This window comes from Erpetoichthys calabaricus, chromosome 6 (genome assembly GCF_900747795.2).
Source record: "Erpetoichthys calabaricus chromosome 6, fErpCal1.3, whole genome shotgun sequence".
Taxonomy (NCBI): Eukaryota; Metazoa; Chordata; class Cladistia; order Polypteriformes; family Polypteridae; genus Erpetoichthys; species Erpetoichthys calabaricus.
The window spans coordinates 129,128,843-129,148,417 of record NC_041399.2 but is presented as its reverse complement, the minus strand read 5'-3'; the positions used below and the strand labels follow the sequence as shown (position 1 = coordinate 129,148,417).

At 37.2% G+C, this 19,575-nt stretch overlaps 1 protein-coding gene across 1 annotated transcript in view; it reads right to left on the bottom strand.

Moving 5' to 3' along the window:
• cul1b (cullin 1b) overlaps positions 1–19,575 on the bottom strand; it is a 257,439-nt gene that overhangs the window by 97,668 nt on the left and 140,196 nt on the right. Inside the window, exons 12-15 of the mRNA XM_051928891.1 lie at positions 11,988–12,036; positions 9,258–9,389; positions 7,646–7,763; positions 415–491 (exon numbers count right to left, since the gene is read on the bottom strand). Coding sequence (XP_051784851.1) covers positions 415–491; positions 7,646–7,763; positions 9,258–9,389; positions 11,988–12,036 — 376 coding nt within the window. The remainder of the gene's footprint in view (positions 1–414; positions 492–7,645; positions 7,764–9,257; positions 9,390–11,987; positions 12,037–19,575) is intronic.

The following is a 19,575-nucleotide window of genomic DNA, read 5'->3' as shown; positions in this document are numbered from 1 at the left end:
AATGAGGAAAAGAGTGATTGTAAGGATCATTCCGTGATGATTGATGATTCAGGTGTCTTTTCTAATTATCTTCCTGTAATTTTATATGCTGCTTACTGTACAAATACATTTGCTGGATCAGAAAAAAAGGAAAATAAAAACAATTTCCAATTGTTCCTTCCTTTGTAACTTTGTCACATTTTTCCCGGACATGAAGGTATTAAGCTTTTCATGAATCAAAATAAAAAATGTAAGTTTCTTTAATATAAAATATTTCAGTTAACAGAGGTTTAATATTTTTTCTTTTTAACATCTCATTTTTTTCCACATCACACTACAGTATTCAGCCAAAATATGCTGAACGTGCATTCATCACATTACAAAAGCAGCAGAGACACACACAGTGGAAAAGAGCAAACAGCAGGAATACCTTACCTCAGATGGCAAAGCAAATGTACATGACTGCTGGAAAGGCCAAGATCCTGAGCTCAGAACCTGAATGCTGAAATCCACTAAAAAAATAAAAAGGACACTTAATGAGAGATAAAGATATTCTCAGTGCATCTTACTTCTCAGACCATATACTCCCAACTGTAGTTATAGCTCTGTGGAAAACTTTGAGAACTTCACTAAACACAACATTTCCAAAGTAAAAATGTAAATATGACATTTTCTGTCCATGTAAATGCAGAATTACTAAATATTTGCTATCTTACTCAAACTAAATAAGGATAAAACTGAAATTTTAGAGATTGGCAAACATGGATATAGCGAGGATATTGGAAAAAAAACTTGATCCCTTAGGTTTAAAAATTAAGTCCAAAGTAAAGAATTTATGGGTAAGCATCGACTCTGACCTAAATTTTAAATCACACATTAACCAGATTACTAGGACTGCTTTCTTTCACTTAAGTAACATAGCAAAAGTTACACCTTTAATAACTTTACAATACACATAAAAATTAGTTCATGCTTTTCTTTTTAGTTGAATAGATTATTGGAATGTAATGCTCTCCTAACAGGATTACCTAAGAAAGACATCAATTGGTTGCAATTAGTGCAGAATGCAGGAGCCAGAATCTTAAGTAGAAAAATAAGTTTTAGAATCATTACATTGGTTGTCTGTGCCATTCAGAATTATCTTTAAAATACTACTAATGCTTTATAAAGCCTTAAACAATCTTGCTACATCCTATATTTTGGAATGCCTGTCTCCCCACACTCCATGTCGTAAACTCAGATCTTCAAATGGTGGTCTGCTTATTATTTCTAAAACCAAGCTTAAAAGAGGTGGTAAGGCCACCTTTTGCTGTTATGCATCTAAAAACTGGAATAATTTACCTATAGAAATTTACCAACCTAACTATGTGGAACATTTTAAGAAACTGCTAAAAACTTTTTTGCAGTTACATTTTAGTTGTATTCCCAATATAATATATGGGCATAGAATTATATTTTTCAGAGATCTGCAATTTGGTATAATATCCACTATTCTCTGTTGTTTTCTCCAGTTCTTCTGTGGTGGCGATCTATGCCGCCACCACCACCTGACCTAGGCACCATGCAGTCCCCTGGGATGATGTCCACGAGACCAGTTCACTCAAATCCCAGGAATAATTATGTTTGGTAGAATGCCTAGTGAGGATGGATGGACTACTAGCCTTGGAAATCTTGCATTTTTTTTTCTCCAGGATAACTGGAGGCTTTTTTTTTTTTTTTTTTTTTTGTCTGTCCTCCCGGTCAACTGACCTTATCTGATCTTAACTTGTTATTTATTCTTTATTATTACTAGGGGGCTCTGCTCCCTGCTCGCTTCGCTTGCCCACCACCTGGGTTTGGTTAACCGGATATAGAATTTAAAGAGACTGCTATTTTCATTTCATTCATTTTTTATTTCTTGATATTTGCCAGTAATAAAGCTGTAGTGAATGAGTTATTCCCTCTTCCCCGTGGGGCTTCGCTACGACACCAGCCACTTCACGTCTCTGTTTCTCGTGTTGTGAAGAGGGGGGCTGAACGCATGCTAAGTAGATGCGGTCGCTCCTCCGAAAACCCCTCTTAAACGATGATACAATGGGAAACAAATTTTTTTTACCTCCTTTCAGACAGCCTTGGTGTCACAATCCCTCCTAACCCATTAACAGCTGTGTTTGGTGTTCTTCCAGATGGGCTTAAAGTGGAGAAGGACAAAAACTGTGATTGCCTTTACTACACTATTGGCGCGCAGACTTATTTTGCTAAATTGGAAGAATCCTAACTGTCCTCTGTTAAGTCAGTGGGTAACTGATGTTTTATATTATTTGAAATTGGAAGAAATAAAATTCTCACTTAGAGGATGTGTGCAGAACTTTTTCAAAACCTGGCAGGATCTAATCAATAATATTTTAGAATAAGCTCTTAAAGCACTGAGGACGCAGATTCTCTTCCAATTTTTTTTTCTTCTTGATTTATCTTTATTTGCCTATTAAACTCATCCATTTATTCATTTTTACTAGCTTTAAGTTTTACTCCGTTGGCCATGCTCTCTTTCTCAGGGGTGGGGGTTGATTTGTTTTCAATCCTATTTTTTGTAAAAATTGATCTATTTGTATGGAAAGATTACAATAAAATCAATAAAATGTATTAAAAAATATATATATTGTATTGAATAGGAATTCAGTTAAACACTGGATTAAGATAAAACATCTAGAGATCAGTTTTTTTATAACCCTACTAGTTGATTACCCAGTGGCTTCGCTCACTGAGGGCAAAGGAAAAAAAATAAAATGTAGTCTATAAGTTATTAAACAGTAAAACAATAACATTTTAGAAGATATATTGAGCACTACTAGAGTGGTTTGGGGTAAACTACATTTTAAAGGCACTATAACACAACAGGTAAGTAGTACTAACAGTAGCTAAAATGTATTTGGATTATCTCTCGATAGTAGATCCCTTGTGAAAGGCGCTACACGACCGTTGTGGCATAGAAATTACATTTTCTATGTGATCGTCTAAATTTCTGCCTGACAACCTTGCACTACGTGCCTGTGATTTACTTCTTAAAATAATTCATCATAAAAGGAACTTTGAATGTTGCAGGGTTTTAGTGACCCGAACTCACCTTAAGGGACAGTAAGTAGTAGTGCAGGGTAATTTACAAACTGCTTCGATGGCGCCGATTACACTCACACGCAAAGATTTCCACTCTCCCAGGAGCCAACGGGGCACTTGAAGTGTCACAAACAGTGCGAGAAGAGAGGACGCTGCTCGAAACTGCGAAGCTCTCAACCCCGCGGAGCAGACCGACATTCCGCGCCTCCCAGCGTCCACTTTGTTCTCACGCACATTGTTTACAGCTCGCCGCAGTTAAAGAGTAGAAAGACGCAAAGCTGTTTTCCTGATCTCCTCTACTATCAAGTACTACCAACTAAAAAAAAGTTTCAATGTGGCAGTTTCCGCGACAGTCACGTGGACGAATAAATAAAACTTCTCTGTCAGAACGCGCCTGGCAGCGGACGGGTCAGCGCTGTGGTCCAGAAAGGAGGGCTGGGAGAGGACAACGCGGGGTGTACTTCTATGGGATAGATTGGCGTGTTTGTGTTTACTTCTTTTCAATATCAGTAAAATAACTCACACACAAATAATAACAATTCGTAAAGACGATATAAAAATGGTGTCCACAAACGAAGTGATTAGTTCCTGTATTATAATATGTTCTGTGGTCATACGTAATTTCCATATCGTATGGTCATACGTAATTTCCGTTTCATATGTAATTTCCATATCGCGTGGTCATACGTAATTTCCGTTTCAAACGCGAAAAGAATTTTATATATATAGAGTTACTCATCTTTTTTCCCCAGGGGTTACAGGGGACTGTAAATATATTTCAGAAGTATCACCAGCACCACTAGTTCATATTACATAGAGAAATGCACACGTCTGTCAGGATAATTCTCTAATTTGCTTTGCAAATTGAATATAATTCAACTCTTACTTGCATAACTAGTCAAGCTTCCCTGAGAAACATGAGACAACTAGAAAACAACAATCTTCATCTGCTTATACTGTACGTATTTTGGCTGGACTGTTTGAATCATTTTTCAGCTGGATTATGAATCTTTTTTGAAAACCTGTGATCAACTGAAGGTACAAAGTTAACATTTTTCTCCACAACATTTTTATTTCAAATACTTTGTTTTCTACTTTAATTAATTATATAGCTTTGCACTAGATCATGTTCATGTCATGTTCTAGATGACAGAAGTACTAGGTCAAAAAGGTCAAGTTTGCTTTTGTGAGACCACATACTGTATTTTCTTCTACAAGGTAGTCGTGCCCGTCAAGGACGGGCTGCAGGCGACTTTTATCAGTGTTGCAGGGTAAAAGTCATTAAGTGCAAAATTATTTGTACCATGATTAATTTTAGTAATAAAATGTTTTTTGTTATTTGTGCCACACGACGAATCGGGATTCGAACCCAGGCGGACAGTAGGTGGTGTTAGGTCCTAACTTTGTTCCGGCATCTGGGATCGAACCACCGACCAAGGGTAGTGTGCACTCTACTACCTGAGCTGTATGGATCTTAGTTCCAAGGCAATAATAAACATAATGAAAGTTGTTTCTAGTTTAAGTCATGTATGAAAGTGTTACATGCCATAAAATGAACGACTTATCTTTATCAAAATAAAATTATGAATAATTAACACAATCAATGCATACTTAACGAATACGTAAACTATGTTTATTCAAGTATTTAAGTGGATATCCCTGGGTACACTACATTATTGATGCAAAGACCATCTTGATCCTCGTGGCAATCTTTTGAAACTAAGAGCTTGATCTTCTTTCTTGAAGTTGCTCGAGATAAGGCAACATACAGTGTTTCTTCGAAGTTGAGCTTGAATTTCAGACGCATTTGCTCGACTTTCTCGAGTTGGAATGCAATCTTGTTGACGCGTTGAATTTGCATCTTCCTCGTTTTCATGAAGTCTATTTTGTCGTAGTCTTTGTCGCTCTTGCTCTCTTCTTTCGACAATTTCACCTTCAGTTGCATTTAAACGATTCTCTCGTTGTCGTAAACGTTCTTGTTCTCTTTTTTCAACAATTTCAACTTGAGTTGCGTTTGACCGACTTTCTTGTTGCCGTTCATGTTCACGTCTTTCAGCAACTTCAATTTCAGTGGCAGTAGAACGTTTTTGTTGCAATCGCAGACGCTCAATTGCGGTTGCTTCTGCAAGCTGCAACTCGTTGGCGTTCATTTTGTCTCTGCTGCGAGATTTGAATACAAATAACAAAAAACATTTTATTACTAAATTTAATCATGGTACAAATAATTTTGCACTTAATGACTTTTACCCTGCAACACTGAAAAAAGTCGCCTGCAGCCCGTCCTTGACGGGCACGACTACCTTGTCGTACTGCACGTCGCTGTTTATTCCACAGTTTTTGTTCTTCAGTAAAAATTCTTTTTGGTTTCTTCGTTTTTGGCAATTCTTGAGGTGTAGTTTGAGCACTTGAAATACCCAAAATCTTATTTCTTTTTGCATTTTCGTCTTCTTCAGTCGAGTGACTTCCTTCAGCTTTTCTTTTAATCCGATTGGTCACTCGCTTCCCAGTGCTTCGTTCAGCCAATCAAAACACTGATGTAAACGTACCAACCAACCAACAGACAGACATGCTGAAATATATATATAGATTTGTTCCCCTACACATCTTCAAGAAAACTGTACATCAAATTTCTTTTAGCAGGGGTGTTTTTGTACTATTCTCCTCTCTTTAAATTGAAGTGTCTGTAGGATTCTATAGGATACTGATGCTGCAGATTCCTTTGTCTCAGCTGTAAAAGGCTATAATCCCTATTAAGCTGCCATTATGTTAGGAAGAATGCCCAGTCAAGGCTGTGCGGTCTTTTGGACTTGAACCTCTGCAGATTTTTTTTCTCCAGCTTAACTGTTTTTTTATTTTTTTTTTATTTTTCGTGTCCTCCTTGGCCATTTGACCTTATCATCAGACTCGCATTTAGAGACTTAAAAACAATTTCTATTTTTAAAGACACTACTTCTCTTAATTGTATATCTATCTTTAGTAAGTGTGCATTATTTGTTTTTGTATACAACTTATTATTACATTAATCTAATTTTAATTTGTTTTTTCTTTGCTTGTAACAAGTTCTTTGACAACTTTTATAACACACTGAGCTACATGCTTTCTTTGAAAATGTGCTATTGAAATAAATGCTGTTTACACTTGAATACAGTCCCCCGGTTATGTACGAGATAGGGACTGTAGGTTTGTACTTAAGTTGAATTTGTATGTAAGTCAGAACAGGTACATTACTTCAATAAATGTTATTGTTGACCGACTGTAACCAAGTGCTCTCCCAATGAATGATGGAGTTACACCTCTTTCTGATCTTTTTGTTATTTCTCCTTTATTTTCAATGGTGATGGTTTTTCTCTTCTTTACTGTATCACCAGCACTTGCATCAGATTTGTGTTTCAGAGACATTCTTGTAGGGTGAAGACAAAAAGTTAAGATGAGCACTTCTGTACAGCACTGTACACGCTATCACAGCAGATTAGGCACCAGTCATCAACACGTCTGATGTATAGGATGGTCCAGATCTAATTATGCAATTTTCATTACGCTATAACTTATTCAGTTTATTACATAGAAAATCACCCGAAAAATCCCAAACCAGCGAGAAGTGTGCAAACTGACATGAAGAATCGTCTTCGCGCCGAACTGGAAGCATCCCAGCATAAATCAAAGTCATCCAGACGATCTGGATCTGCGGAATTAGATCTGGACCACCCTGTACTGACAAGAGACAACTTCCTGCTAAGTGCGTAACAATACAAGCAGGCTTGCTATTGAGAATGAATGGGGGCAGCTCATCACCAGCCCACATCACAGTCACCTCCACTACAGTATGCTGCCTGCAGTGTCCCGCCGCACCACCCGCCCCCATTCAAAACGCAGCCATCCGAGGCACACTACAATGCTACCCCCCGCCTCCCCGTTCACCCTCAATGGCCTCCGTTCAGCCACAACAGTGTCACCACTTGCAGCAGGGGGTGGGCAGTGAAACCACTTGCCACCGGGAGCCGCCCAATGGACACTACACCGCGCGAGCAGCGAAATCGACCCCCTCCAGCCTCTGTCCAGCCACCGCTTGCAGCGTCCCTGGGCCGAAGATGACGGAGCGGCAGTTACTGAGGCGCATGAGTCGCAGCTGCGGCACTGTTCGTATGTTGTAGGTCGGGTGTCCGTAACCTGGGGACTACCTGTAATGCTCAACAATAAAAAAAAATAAACATTGGCATGCTATATTTCAACAAATGTGAAAATGCTCAAACATGAATAATCTTTATAGTGGCTGTACATTAGTATATTTAGTGCAGACATTTGATTATCTGATTGTGTTATTTTTCTCCCTTATTACTAACTGCCCTTTTACATAAAACAACAATTGTAAATTTTTGTATATTGAATGTGTGGAGCTATTTTGTTCTTAGTTCTGGGGAACACCAGTAAAGTTACTGTTGCACTTTTTAAGGAAAATATTTCTAATCTGTATTAAGAGAAAATCCATAAGAATTACAATGCATTTAATTCAGTAAAATTTTAAGGGACTGGATTATATGTCCTGCTTCAGAAAAGATACTAGTTTAAAACTTACAGTCTAGTGGCTCAGAATTGGACAGATGCTTTTTAAACTGTTCATTCAAATCTTTGCTGACTCCAATATCCTGGAACATCCGCTGTAGTTTAGAAGTATATTCAAATCCACATGCTTGCTGTAGGAATAATTACATATATTTTTGTTACATATATAAACAGAGTATACAGTAAACCATTTAAAAAATAAGAAACATGTACAGAATACATACACACCATGATTCATAAAAGGCAAAATTAGCCATGTATTCAAAGTACAGTGATCCCTCGCTATATCGCGCTTCGTCTTTCGCGGCTTCACTCCATCGCGGATTTTAAATGTAAGCATATGTGAATATATATCGCGGATTTTTCACTGCTTCGCGGATGTCTGCGGTCTACAGTATGTGTGCTTCCTCAGTTGATTTGCCCATTTGAATTCAAACAAGGGACGCATTTGAATTCAAACAAGGGACGCTATTGGCGGATGGCTGAGAAGCTACCCAATCAGAGCATGCGGTTAAGTTCCTGTGTGCTGCTGATTGGCTCAGCAACGGAGTGCTGCATTAACCAGGAAGTCTCATCTCACTCATTCAGCATTAATGCACGTTACTGCTAATGCTTCAGGATTGCAGAAAAGGTAAAAGTTTTGGATATGTTGAAGGAAGGAAACAGCTACACCGCTGTAGGACACAATTACAGCATCAATGAGTCCACGATTCTTTTTATTTAAAAAGGAGGAAAAGCATATAAGATCTACAGCCGCAGTGTCCTTTAATCAGGGCGCAAAACGAGTTGCAAGGGGACGTGATAAGGCAGTAGTCTGGATGAAATCTGCTTTAGGGATTTGGATTGAAGAGTGCTGGAAGAAGAACAACGGCAGTGCTAAACAGTCGCCTGAAGAGGCTCCTTTAGAAGAGCTGTAACGCTATCCTTTGTTGTGCAGTAAAATTAAACTCATCGTTATCGGACAAGTCGTCGTGTCATTGTTGGTGAGTAACCATAATTAATTATTTACGTACAGTACTTATTACATGTACATAGTTTAGTGTCGCTGTACACACATTTTACTGTATACAATTTTTCTTGCATTGTACGTATTTATTGCTGGTGGCCTGTCTGTTGTAATGGCTGTAACGTATGATATCAGAGACGCTCGATATCTTTAAAATAATATTTAGGTTTTACTGTATGTAAACTGTGTTTACATACATAATTTCAACGAATCTTACCTAATATCTAAGAGAATACAAAGGGTTTATGCTGTATAACTGTGCGTGAAATGTTTATAATAGTGTGGGAGAGTTTGTAAGGGCTTAAAATATATAAAAATAACCATATAAACATATGGTTTCTACTTCGCGGATTTTCTTATTTCACGGGTGGCTCTGGAACCCAACCCCCGCGATGGAGGAGGGATTACTGTACTTATTTGGTTTGTGCAATTATCAACTTCAAGCTTGTTAATACACTGTTAAAATACCTGAATGACTCAGTTCTGAGCTAGCATTTTTTAAAATTAATATTATAGAAAAACATCCGTGGAATAAAACAATGTTCAAATATAACCTTCCAAGAATTACAACATATTTTAAAACATAATTTTATGCTACGAAAATGCTAAGTTGTTGTACCTTTAGCTTGGAAATCATACTGGCCTCTGCATCATCACTAGCACTGTTCTGATGCACTAATCTTTTTGCTAACATCTTGGCATAAAACTTCTGAAAGACGTCTTTGTCTTCAATATACTTAAATACAACCATCTGGAAAAAGATTACAAGGTTAATTTATTAATCATCATGACCACTAAGCTTTAATTTTTAATTTAGTAATTAGCTAAGTAAAACTAATCATAATTCAGGCTTCTGAATAATGACCATTATAGAATGCAATTCTTCACTGGACTAGTCACTAGTTGCTAGTCAGGCCAAACTTTACTGGGATCCTAAGCCACAATATAGAAGTAAATGGAGGACTGACAGTCATCATATGACTAGACTGTTCTGTTAAAATGTAAATACTTCAACTAAAAGTTATTTAATGAAATAATTCAATAATTTAATGTATTTTAAATATATTCATAGTGTAATACACACTTCTGCTTTGAAAAACAGCATCTCAAAATATACCAAAAACAAATCTCAACTAATTCACATTTTTATTTTAACATAAATGAAAGACTGACATAAATATGTGCTTTAGATAAACATATAGCATAATGTACTTGAGATTTACTTCTGGGGGTGGATGCAGGAAAACAGATTTCTGCTTGAATCAGAGTATTTTAACTTGAGTTATATGAAGAGCAGTGAAAGAACACAGGAAACTTAGAGTCAGCTTTCCAGTTTGGCAAGGTATAAAATACTGTATTACAAAAAGTCTACAACACATTTTCAGATAAAAGCTAAGCAGCTGCTGATAATGAACAAAGGTGGAAAGAGGCTATAGGGCAGTATTTAAGACATAATTTAAGGAGATTAATAACAGAAGAAACAACAACAGTAAAAAGTCAGGTAATGTTAGGAGTCAAGGGCACAAGTGAAATATTACATAATATTACCAAACTTTAAAGAAGTCACATATTAAGAATGCAAAAAAAAAAAGTAAATAAAACCAGGTGGGAAGTCACCATGGCTAAGATTGCTGATGCGGTTGTAATCCAGCTAAAATGTACTAGATTTTGTAGGGGTGTCTTAGTTAGTAGGTCATGACAATATTGAACTCTGGGACAGTGCTTTAAGACTGGAATGAAGACTGCTTATTGACTCTCGGGTTCAGGAGGAACAATGAGGATAATATGCTGTCTTTCAACAGATATTGTATATGAGGGTCAAGGAAGTGTGCCAATCTTGTTCACGTGTGCTTTGTGACTATGTACCCTGAGGTATATTACGGAAGGTGCTACAAGGTCAATAAGTCTTGGGATCAATATTGCACTTCACTTGGGTCCCCCCTCTTTGCAAGTTGGCAGTTGTAGCTGACTTCATTATATTTAACTGAGGTATCAGACTCCAGTAAAGATGAGCCTAGTATACTCTCCTGTTCACGTTTTTGTGATGGAGGTGGAATCTTTCATTTGCATTGGGAATGCCTTTCCAGAACTGGAGGCTATTGCTGGGGATAGGGCGGTCTGTATCTTCAGCTCAGTGTCAATTTAATTTGAGTATTACACACATTTCTTATGGATTTCAGACATCATTTTCTGTTCCTTTGCCATGCTCTTTTGAATATTGAAATTCACAATTTAAAAGGTGATGATTCTCAGTTTCTTGTGTTTCAGTATATCTTGCTTTGAAGAAAACTGAAAACGTTCAGATATTATGGTATTACTATAAACTCAGTTGGTTCTTTGTATGTATATTTTATATATATATATATATATATATATATATATATATATATATATATATATATATAAAAGCCTGCATAAAGAACTTGTTACTCTCACATCTTATATCTAATCATACTCCACAAATAATTTGTTCAGTATATTAATTTATGTCTACTGTATATTTTATTAAAACATGTTAATGAAAACAAAGGAAGACCACGCCCCCCACTCCCAAGATAGCAGTGAAAGTATTTATATTTATTAAATACATCTAATAATTGGCAAAATAAGCATATGAGCACATAATACACTAATATACATTTTTTTTAAAATCATAAATAAATAAATGCAAATGAGGAAACTTATGGGAGACTGATATGGTCATTATTATTCAGATGCTACAACAAATATTTAATAATGACATGAAGACAAATGTTTACTGCTTTCATTTGATTTTTAATTTTGCATAATTCTATAACTAACATTTAATATTTTTTATGTGTGGTGGGAGCTCTCTAGATCTTAAATTAGAGAAGTACAGAAAATCTATGAATGTGTGGTTAAAATTATAACCCTAGTTATAATGAGTTCTACTAAATATTAATCGTATGATTGTAGCAACCCTTGGTAACACTGTTAAATAAAAAATATCGAACACTACTGAATGCAAAATATATCATGCCTGGACTAGTGCCTTAGTTAAAATTATAAGCTAAAAATGGAGACACTTCTTTTTCAAAGCAGGTAATATTACTGAATACAGTCTTCTTTAATAATATAAGGGTTTAGGGCAAATGACTGTGCAACAATTGTTCTGCAGCTGTCTACAGTACTTTAATCTGATCTTAAACTGTACACAAATCCACTTGAATATTACAATTTTAAAGCTGAACTCAAGTTGCATTACTTGCAGTTATCTGACGCTTTACCTAAAAATAAGCTTTAGTTTGATTTTAATTTCATTCTTTTAAATACTGATAAAAATAAGACAAATTAATAGATTAGTGAAAGTAGATGAAAAAACACACACCACTTGATTTAAGGTGTCCTCTAACTCTGCTTCTTCTGGATTCTTCGAACTTTAAAAGAAACAGTAAATTAACACACCATGTAAATTATATGTTTTAATTTAAACATTCTAAACATGACTAAAAAGTTAGACTTTCAACCAAGAATACACCATACACAGTAGACAAAATTAGGAAAAAATATACTATTTGCTTGAAAAAAATAATTATTTGAGAACTACTCCTAGAATGACTGTCCTTCCCAGCAGAGAAGAAATTCAATACCACAGACTGCAATCCTGCAGTGGGAAGACTTGAGGAAGATCTTCTACTTGTACCTTAAGCTGCCTGGAACTCTCACCATGACACATTACTACACACACACACACACACACACATTCACCAGCCACAACATTAGGTACACCTAGCTAGTACAGCACCTGTTTGGACCCCCTTTTTCCATCAGAACTGCCATAATTCTTTGTGGCACAGATTCATTTTCACAAACATTTTGGTCCATATTGACATGATAGCATCACACAGTTGCTGCAGATTTGTCGGCTGCACATCCATGAGGTGAACCTCCCTTTCCACCACATCCACAACATGCTCTATTGGATTAAGATCTGGTGACTGTGGAGGTCATTTGAGTACACTGAACTCATTGTCATGTTCAAGAAGGCAGTTTGAGATGATTTGAGCTGTGTAACATGGGGTGTTACCCTACTGGAAGTAGCCATCAGAAGATGGGCACACTGTGGTCATAAAGGGATGGACACGGTCAACGTCACTACTCAGGTAGGCCTTGGCATTTAAATGATGTTCAGTTGATACTAAGGAGCCCAAATTGTGCCAAGAAAATATCCCCCACACCATTATGCTAACACCACCAGCCTGAACCGTTGATACAAGGCAGGATAGATCCATGCTTTCATGTATTTGACACCAAATTCTGAACTCAGTCAAAAAAAAAGTCAAACCACACCAGCAAACTGCCTGCTTTTTGATATGTTTAAAAGACAACATTAAAGGAAAAGCGTGGCATACTTCAAGTCAAGGTAACCTTTTCACAGTCATAGTGTAAATTAATTTTCCATGGGTAACTGTATTCCAAAGTGAAGGATTTTTTAAACATCTTAAAAAATACAGCACCTGTGTTTGCAGTTTAAAAATGCTTCAAAGTGCAAAATCCAAACATCAAATAAAAGCATTAAAAATATGTCAATTTCTCAATCCAAGAATGTTCTTGAGTATTAATCATCACCATGAGGTTGCACAAATGTAGCAAAACAGTTTATTCATGTAGTTATCTGGTAAAACATTTATATTTTTTGTGAAATTCCTCTATCTAAAAATATTCCTACAGTGCTCTTCACATCATTGCCTGTCTCCCTTTTGTCCCTAGGTGCTATAACTGTAACAAAGGGTTAACAGCTTCAGCATGTTCAGCAGCAATTTCTGCCCTTTATTTTTTCCATTTTGTTATAGTATGTGAAAATCAAGACACAGATAGACAAACTTCTGTTCTGTTTATGAAGTCCATTGCCTTCGTGCAGCCAGATGGAGCTGGTGGTGTACAATGGTTTAATAGCTATGGGGAGTTCAGCCGGAGTCTCTAACCAGTTTTCCTCTTTTCCATTCTGTTTCAGTACATAAAACCTGAGATATCAGATAGAGGAGCTTCTTTTCTATTTATAAGCTTCAAAATACCAATCTTTCTTAATCCTCATCACTATATTTTGCATTGAACTTCCAGATGAGCATTCATTGGTGGTCAGTTCTCCTGCACACACAGCCCTTCCCACTGACTAAAAAGACAAAAGCAAGCCAGGTGCAGTGTAACAATGATAAACAAATGACAAAATATCTGTAGGTTCTTCATCTATCAAGGTCACTATAAACCTGTAAAATCCATCATTACATTTCTGTTTTAATAAAATATTTGGAAGAAAATGAAAGAATAAAAAGCGGGAGGAGTCTTAATTACTAATGACTTAGGCCACAAATCACATGGAAGACATCCATGGAAAGGACAAATTTACAATGCAAGAATGACCTGATGTGGAAGAATGAAACCACTATCAAGTCAAAACAAACTAAATAACAATTAAATTGTCAGCAAAGATCAGCTTCCAATTAAACAGCCGGGCTGGAACAAAAACCTTCATCTAATGCAGTCTTCCAAGAAAGAATTTGGCAACCTCTGATTTACAGTAGTGTGCAAATGTATTCAATCCCCTTGAAAGTCATCATAATTTTCTGCATAACAGAAGATTCGTTCACATATTTATCTATTTAGTACTTTTAATATGAATGCTTATGCTGTAACAACACATCTCTATAGTCAATATAAATGATATTCTGTAGATATTTAACAGAAGAAAAACTCAAAAGTTAGTGCTTGCAAAAGTATTTAAACTTCTGTGCTTTGGAAGGTCCAGGTTTACACAAATGAGAAATTAATCACAAACAACACAAAGGTGATGACCATAGTTAAACATAATTAGTTACTACTTGTGAGTCCTTTATATCTCTCTGGATATAAAAAGCACCCTTTGTAAGGGCCACAATCTTTGTTGGACAAACACTGCAAAAATGAAGACAAGGGAGTATTCTGCTGATGTGAGAAACAAAGACACTGAATTGTACAAGGCAGGAAATAGCTACAAAACATCCTGAAAAGTGTGAATGTCCTGGTAAGCGCTGTTGGATCCATCTTTAGAAAGTGGAAAGTTCATCACAACACCCAGACTATTCCTAGAACAGGCCATCCCTCAAAACTAAACACCAGAGCAAGACATCAACTGGCAAGAGATACTACTATAAATTCTCTCAGAAGTCTGAAATGCTCTTTGGCCGAAACTGGAGTGAATGTGCATGGGTCCATATAACTTCAACAGCTCTCCATAACACAGGCCTCTAAGGGAGGGTAGCAAGTAAGGAGCCTTTTTTAAGAAGGTCTACATAAAAGCATGTATGGCAATTGCTACAAAGCATGAGAAAGATTGTGGAAGGAGGTTTTATGGTCATATGAGATCAAAACAGAACTTTGTGGCCAGACTTCAAAGAGGTATGTATGGAGTAAATCTACCACTGCCCATGCCTCAAGAAACACCATACCAACGGTGAAATATTTTGGTGGCAGCATCATGCTATGGGGATACTTTTCATGTGCTGGGACTGCGAATCTTGTCAGAGTTGAAGGGACAATTTATGGACACAAATACCGCACAAAATTGCAGGTGAACTTGTTCCAGTCTGCGATGAATCTACAACTCAGGAGAAGATTCATCTTTTAACATGACAATGACTCTAAGTATAAGGCCAAAGTGACATTGGAATGGCTTAAAAAGAGGAAGATAAATATTTTGGAATGGCCAAGTCAAAGCTCTGATCTTAACCCTATTGAGAATTTGTGGCATTATTTGGAAACTACTGTCCAGAGGCACCACCTCATCAACCTTGAGGATCTCTAGAAATTCTGCCAAGAACAATGGGAAGAATCGCTCCTGAACAATGTGCAAAACTGGTACATACTTACCCCCAAAACAATTAAGCTGGTTACTGAAGCAAAAGGGTTCTTGGCAAAGTATTACTGGGTAGGGCTTGAATACTTATGCAAACACTAACTTTGGAGCTTTTCTTCTTCAGTCAAATTTCTACAGAAAATAGTTTATTGTGACATTGGAAATGTATTTTTACAGAGTAAGAGTTAAAATAAAAAATTCTGAATGGATAAATATGTGTACAAATATTTTGTCATGCAGACAATTGATGACTTTTTTTTTTTATTAATTTAATTGTAATCATTCCATACAAATAGATCAATTTTTACAAAAAATTGGATTGAAAACAAATCAAACCCCACCCCTGAGAAGGAGAGCATGGCCAAAGGAGTAATACTTAAAGCTTGTAAACATACCTAAATTGTTGAGTTTAATAGGGCAATAAAGATAAATGGAGAAGAAAAAGAAATGCGGAGATAATTCTTATTCTAAAATATTATTGATTAGATCCTGCCAGGTTTTGAAAAAGTTCTGTACAGATCCTCTAACTAAGAATTTGATGTTTTCCAATTTCAAATAATATAAAACATCAGTTTCCCACTGACTTATAAGAGGACAGTTAGGATTCTTCCAATTTAACAAAATAAGTCTGCGTGCCAAAAGTATAGTGAATGCAATCACAGTTTGTTTGTCCTTCTCCACTTCAAATCCATCTGGAAGAACACCAAACACAGCTATTAATGGGTTAGGAGGAATTGTAACACCAAGGCTGTCTGAAAGGCACTTAAAAATTTTGGTCCAAAATGTTGTTAATTTGGTGCAGGCCCAAAACATGTGACCCAGTGAGGCAAGAGCTTGGTTGCAGCGTTCGCAGGTTGGATCTTGCCCTGGAAATATTTTGGACAGTTTTAAGCGAGACAGATGTGCGCGATATATAATTATGAGCTGAATATTTGCATGCTTTGCACATATGGAACTGGAGTGGATCCTCTGCATTGCTAACTTCCACTTCTTTTCTGATATATTAATTAAGAGATCTTTTTCCCATTGTCCTCTTGGATCTTTTAAAGGAAAGGGACTCTAATAAAATTTACTGTATTGCAGAAATGGTGTCTAAGTCCTCATAATTGAACAGTGTTTTTTCCAGCATGGTGGAAGGTACGAGGTGAGGAAAATCGGGCAGGTTCTGTTTAACAAAGTTTCTAATTTGAAGATAGTGAAAGACATGTGTAGCTGGAAGGTTGAATTTGGAATGTAATTGTTCAAAGGATGCAAAGATATTGTCTATATAAAGATCTCTGAGCAATTTAATCCCAAATCTTTTCCAGATATTAAAAACTAGATATGTTTGTGAGGGTTGAAAGAAGTGGTTCTCTTGCAGAGGTGCCACAGATAAAAGATTCTCCATCTTAAAATGCTTTCTAAATTGGTTCAATGTTCTGAGTGACTGAAGCACAATTGGGTTATTAGTATATTTGCAATAACTTGCATGTATTGGGACGCAGAGCAGGGAATATAAAGAAGTACTGCAGGATTTTACTTCTATTGCGGACCAAGCCAGTGTATGTTCATCTATTTGTGTCCAGGTTTTTATAGCTTGTATGTTTGCTGCCCAGTAATAAAACTGAAAATTAGGTAGAGCCATGCCACCTTCTGCCTGAGGTCGTTGTAGGGTTGCTCTTCGGATACGTGAATGTTTTGAGTTCCAAATAAATGAGGTTATGGTTGAATCTAATTGTTTAAAAAATGACTTATTGATGTATATTGGGATGTTTTGAAATAAAAAAAGAAGCTTAGGAAGGATATTCATCTTAACAATGTTAATTCTTCCAGCTAGAGTGAGATGAAGGGTTGACCATCTATGCAAGTCTTACTTAATTTTTTCCATACAGATGGCAAAATTTTGTTGATAAAGAGCTTTATGTTTACTTGTGATGTTTACCCCTAGGTATTAAAACTGATCTTCTATGGTAAAAGGTTGGGTGTCCAATCTAATATTATATGCCTGAGAATTCACTGGAAAGAGTATACTTTTATTCAAATTAATTCTGAGACCAGAGATCTTTTGAAATTCTGTAAGCGCTGTTAAAACTGCAGGCACAGTGTTTTCTGGGTCTGATGTATATAAAACCATACAGTGCATCTGGAAAGTATTCACAGCGCATCACTTTTTCCACATTTTGTTATATTACAGCCTTATTCCAAAATGGATTAAATTCATTTTTTCCTCACAATTCTACACACAACACCGCATAATGCCAACGTGAAAAAAGATTACTTGAGGGTTTTGCAAATTTATTAAGAATAAAAAACTGAGAAATCACATGTACATAAGTATTCACAACCTTTGCTCAATACTTTGTTGATGCACCTTTGGCAGCAATTACAGCCTCAAGTCTTTTTGAATATGATGCCACAAGCTTGGCACACCTATCCTTGGCCAGTTTCGCCCATTCCCCTTTGCAGCACCTCTCAAGCTCCATCAGGTTGGATGGGAAGCGTCGGTGCACAGCCATTTTAAGATCTCTCCAGAGATGTTCAATCGGATTCAAATCTGGGCTCTGGCTGGGCCACTCAAGGACATTCACAGAGTTGTCCTGAAGCCACTCCTTTGATATCTTGGCTGTGTGCTTAGGGTCTTTGTCCTGCTGAAAGATGAACTGTCGCCCCAGTCTGAGGTCAAGAGCGCTCTGGAGCAGGTTTTCATCCAGGATGTCTTTGTACATTGCTGCAGTCATCTTTCCCTTTATCCTGACTAGTCTCCCAGTTCCTGCAGCTGAAAAACATTCCCACAGCATGATGCTGCCACCACCATGCTTCACTGTAGGGATGGTATTGGCCTGGTGATGAGCGGTGCCTGGTTTCCTCCAAACGTGACGCCTGGCATTCACACCAAAGAGTTCAATCTATGTCTCATCAGACCAGAGAATTTTCTTTCTCATGGTCTGAGAGTCCTTCACGTGCCTTTTGGCAAACTCCAGGCAGGCTGCCATGTGCCTTTTACTAAGGAGTGGCTTCCGTCTGGCCACTCTACCATAACAGGCCTGATTGGTGGATTGTGCAGAGATGGTTGTCCTTCTGGAAGGTTCTCCTCTCTCCACAGAGGACCTCTGGAGCTCTGACAGAGTGACCATCAGGTTCTTGGTCACCTCCCTAAGGCCCTTCTCCCCCGATCGCTCAGTTTAGATGGCCGGCCAGCTCTAGGAAGAGTCCTGGTGGTTTCAAACTTCTTCCACTTATGGATGATGGAGGCCACTGTGCTCATTGAGACCTTCAAAGCAGCAGAAATTTTTCTGTAACCTTCCCCAGATTTGTGCCTCGAGACAATCCTGTCTTGGAGGTCTACAGACAATTCCTTTGACTTCATGCTTGGTTTGTGCTCTGACATGAACTGTCAACTGTGGGACCTTACATAGAAAGGTGTGTGCCTTTCCAAATCATGTCCAATCAACTGAATTTACCACAGGTGGACTCCAATTAAGCTGCAGAAACATCTCAAGGATGATCAGGGGAAACAGGATGCACCTGAGCTCAATTTTGAGCTTCATGGCAAAGGCTGTGAATATTTATGTACATGTGCTTTCTCAATTTTTTTATTCTTAATAAATTTGCAAAAATCTCAAAAAAACTTTTTTCACATTGTCATTATGGGGTGTTGTGTGTAGAATTCAGAGGAAAAAAATGAATTTAATCCATTTTGGAATAAGGCTGTAACATAAGAAAATGTGGAAAAAGTGATGCGCTGTGAATACTTTCCGAATGCACTGTATCATCTGCATATAGAGAAATTTTCTGTTCCAGTCCTTCTCTGATAATCCCCTTTATCTGATAGGAATTTCGACAGTGGACTGCCTGTGGTTCAATGGCGATTGCAAACAGCAGTGGTGACAAGGGGCATCCTTGTCTGGTGCCACGTTCTAGTTTAAAGTAGTCTGAACAAATGTTGTTAATACAAACTGAAGCTTCTGGATTGGTATACAGCAGTTTGATCCATGCACAAATATTCGGGCCAAACCCAAATTTCTCTAATGTAGTGAAAAGGTAGTTCCATTCAACCATGTCAAATGCTTTTTCTGCATCCAATGATAATATCATCTCTGGGGCG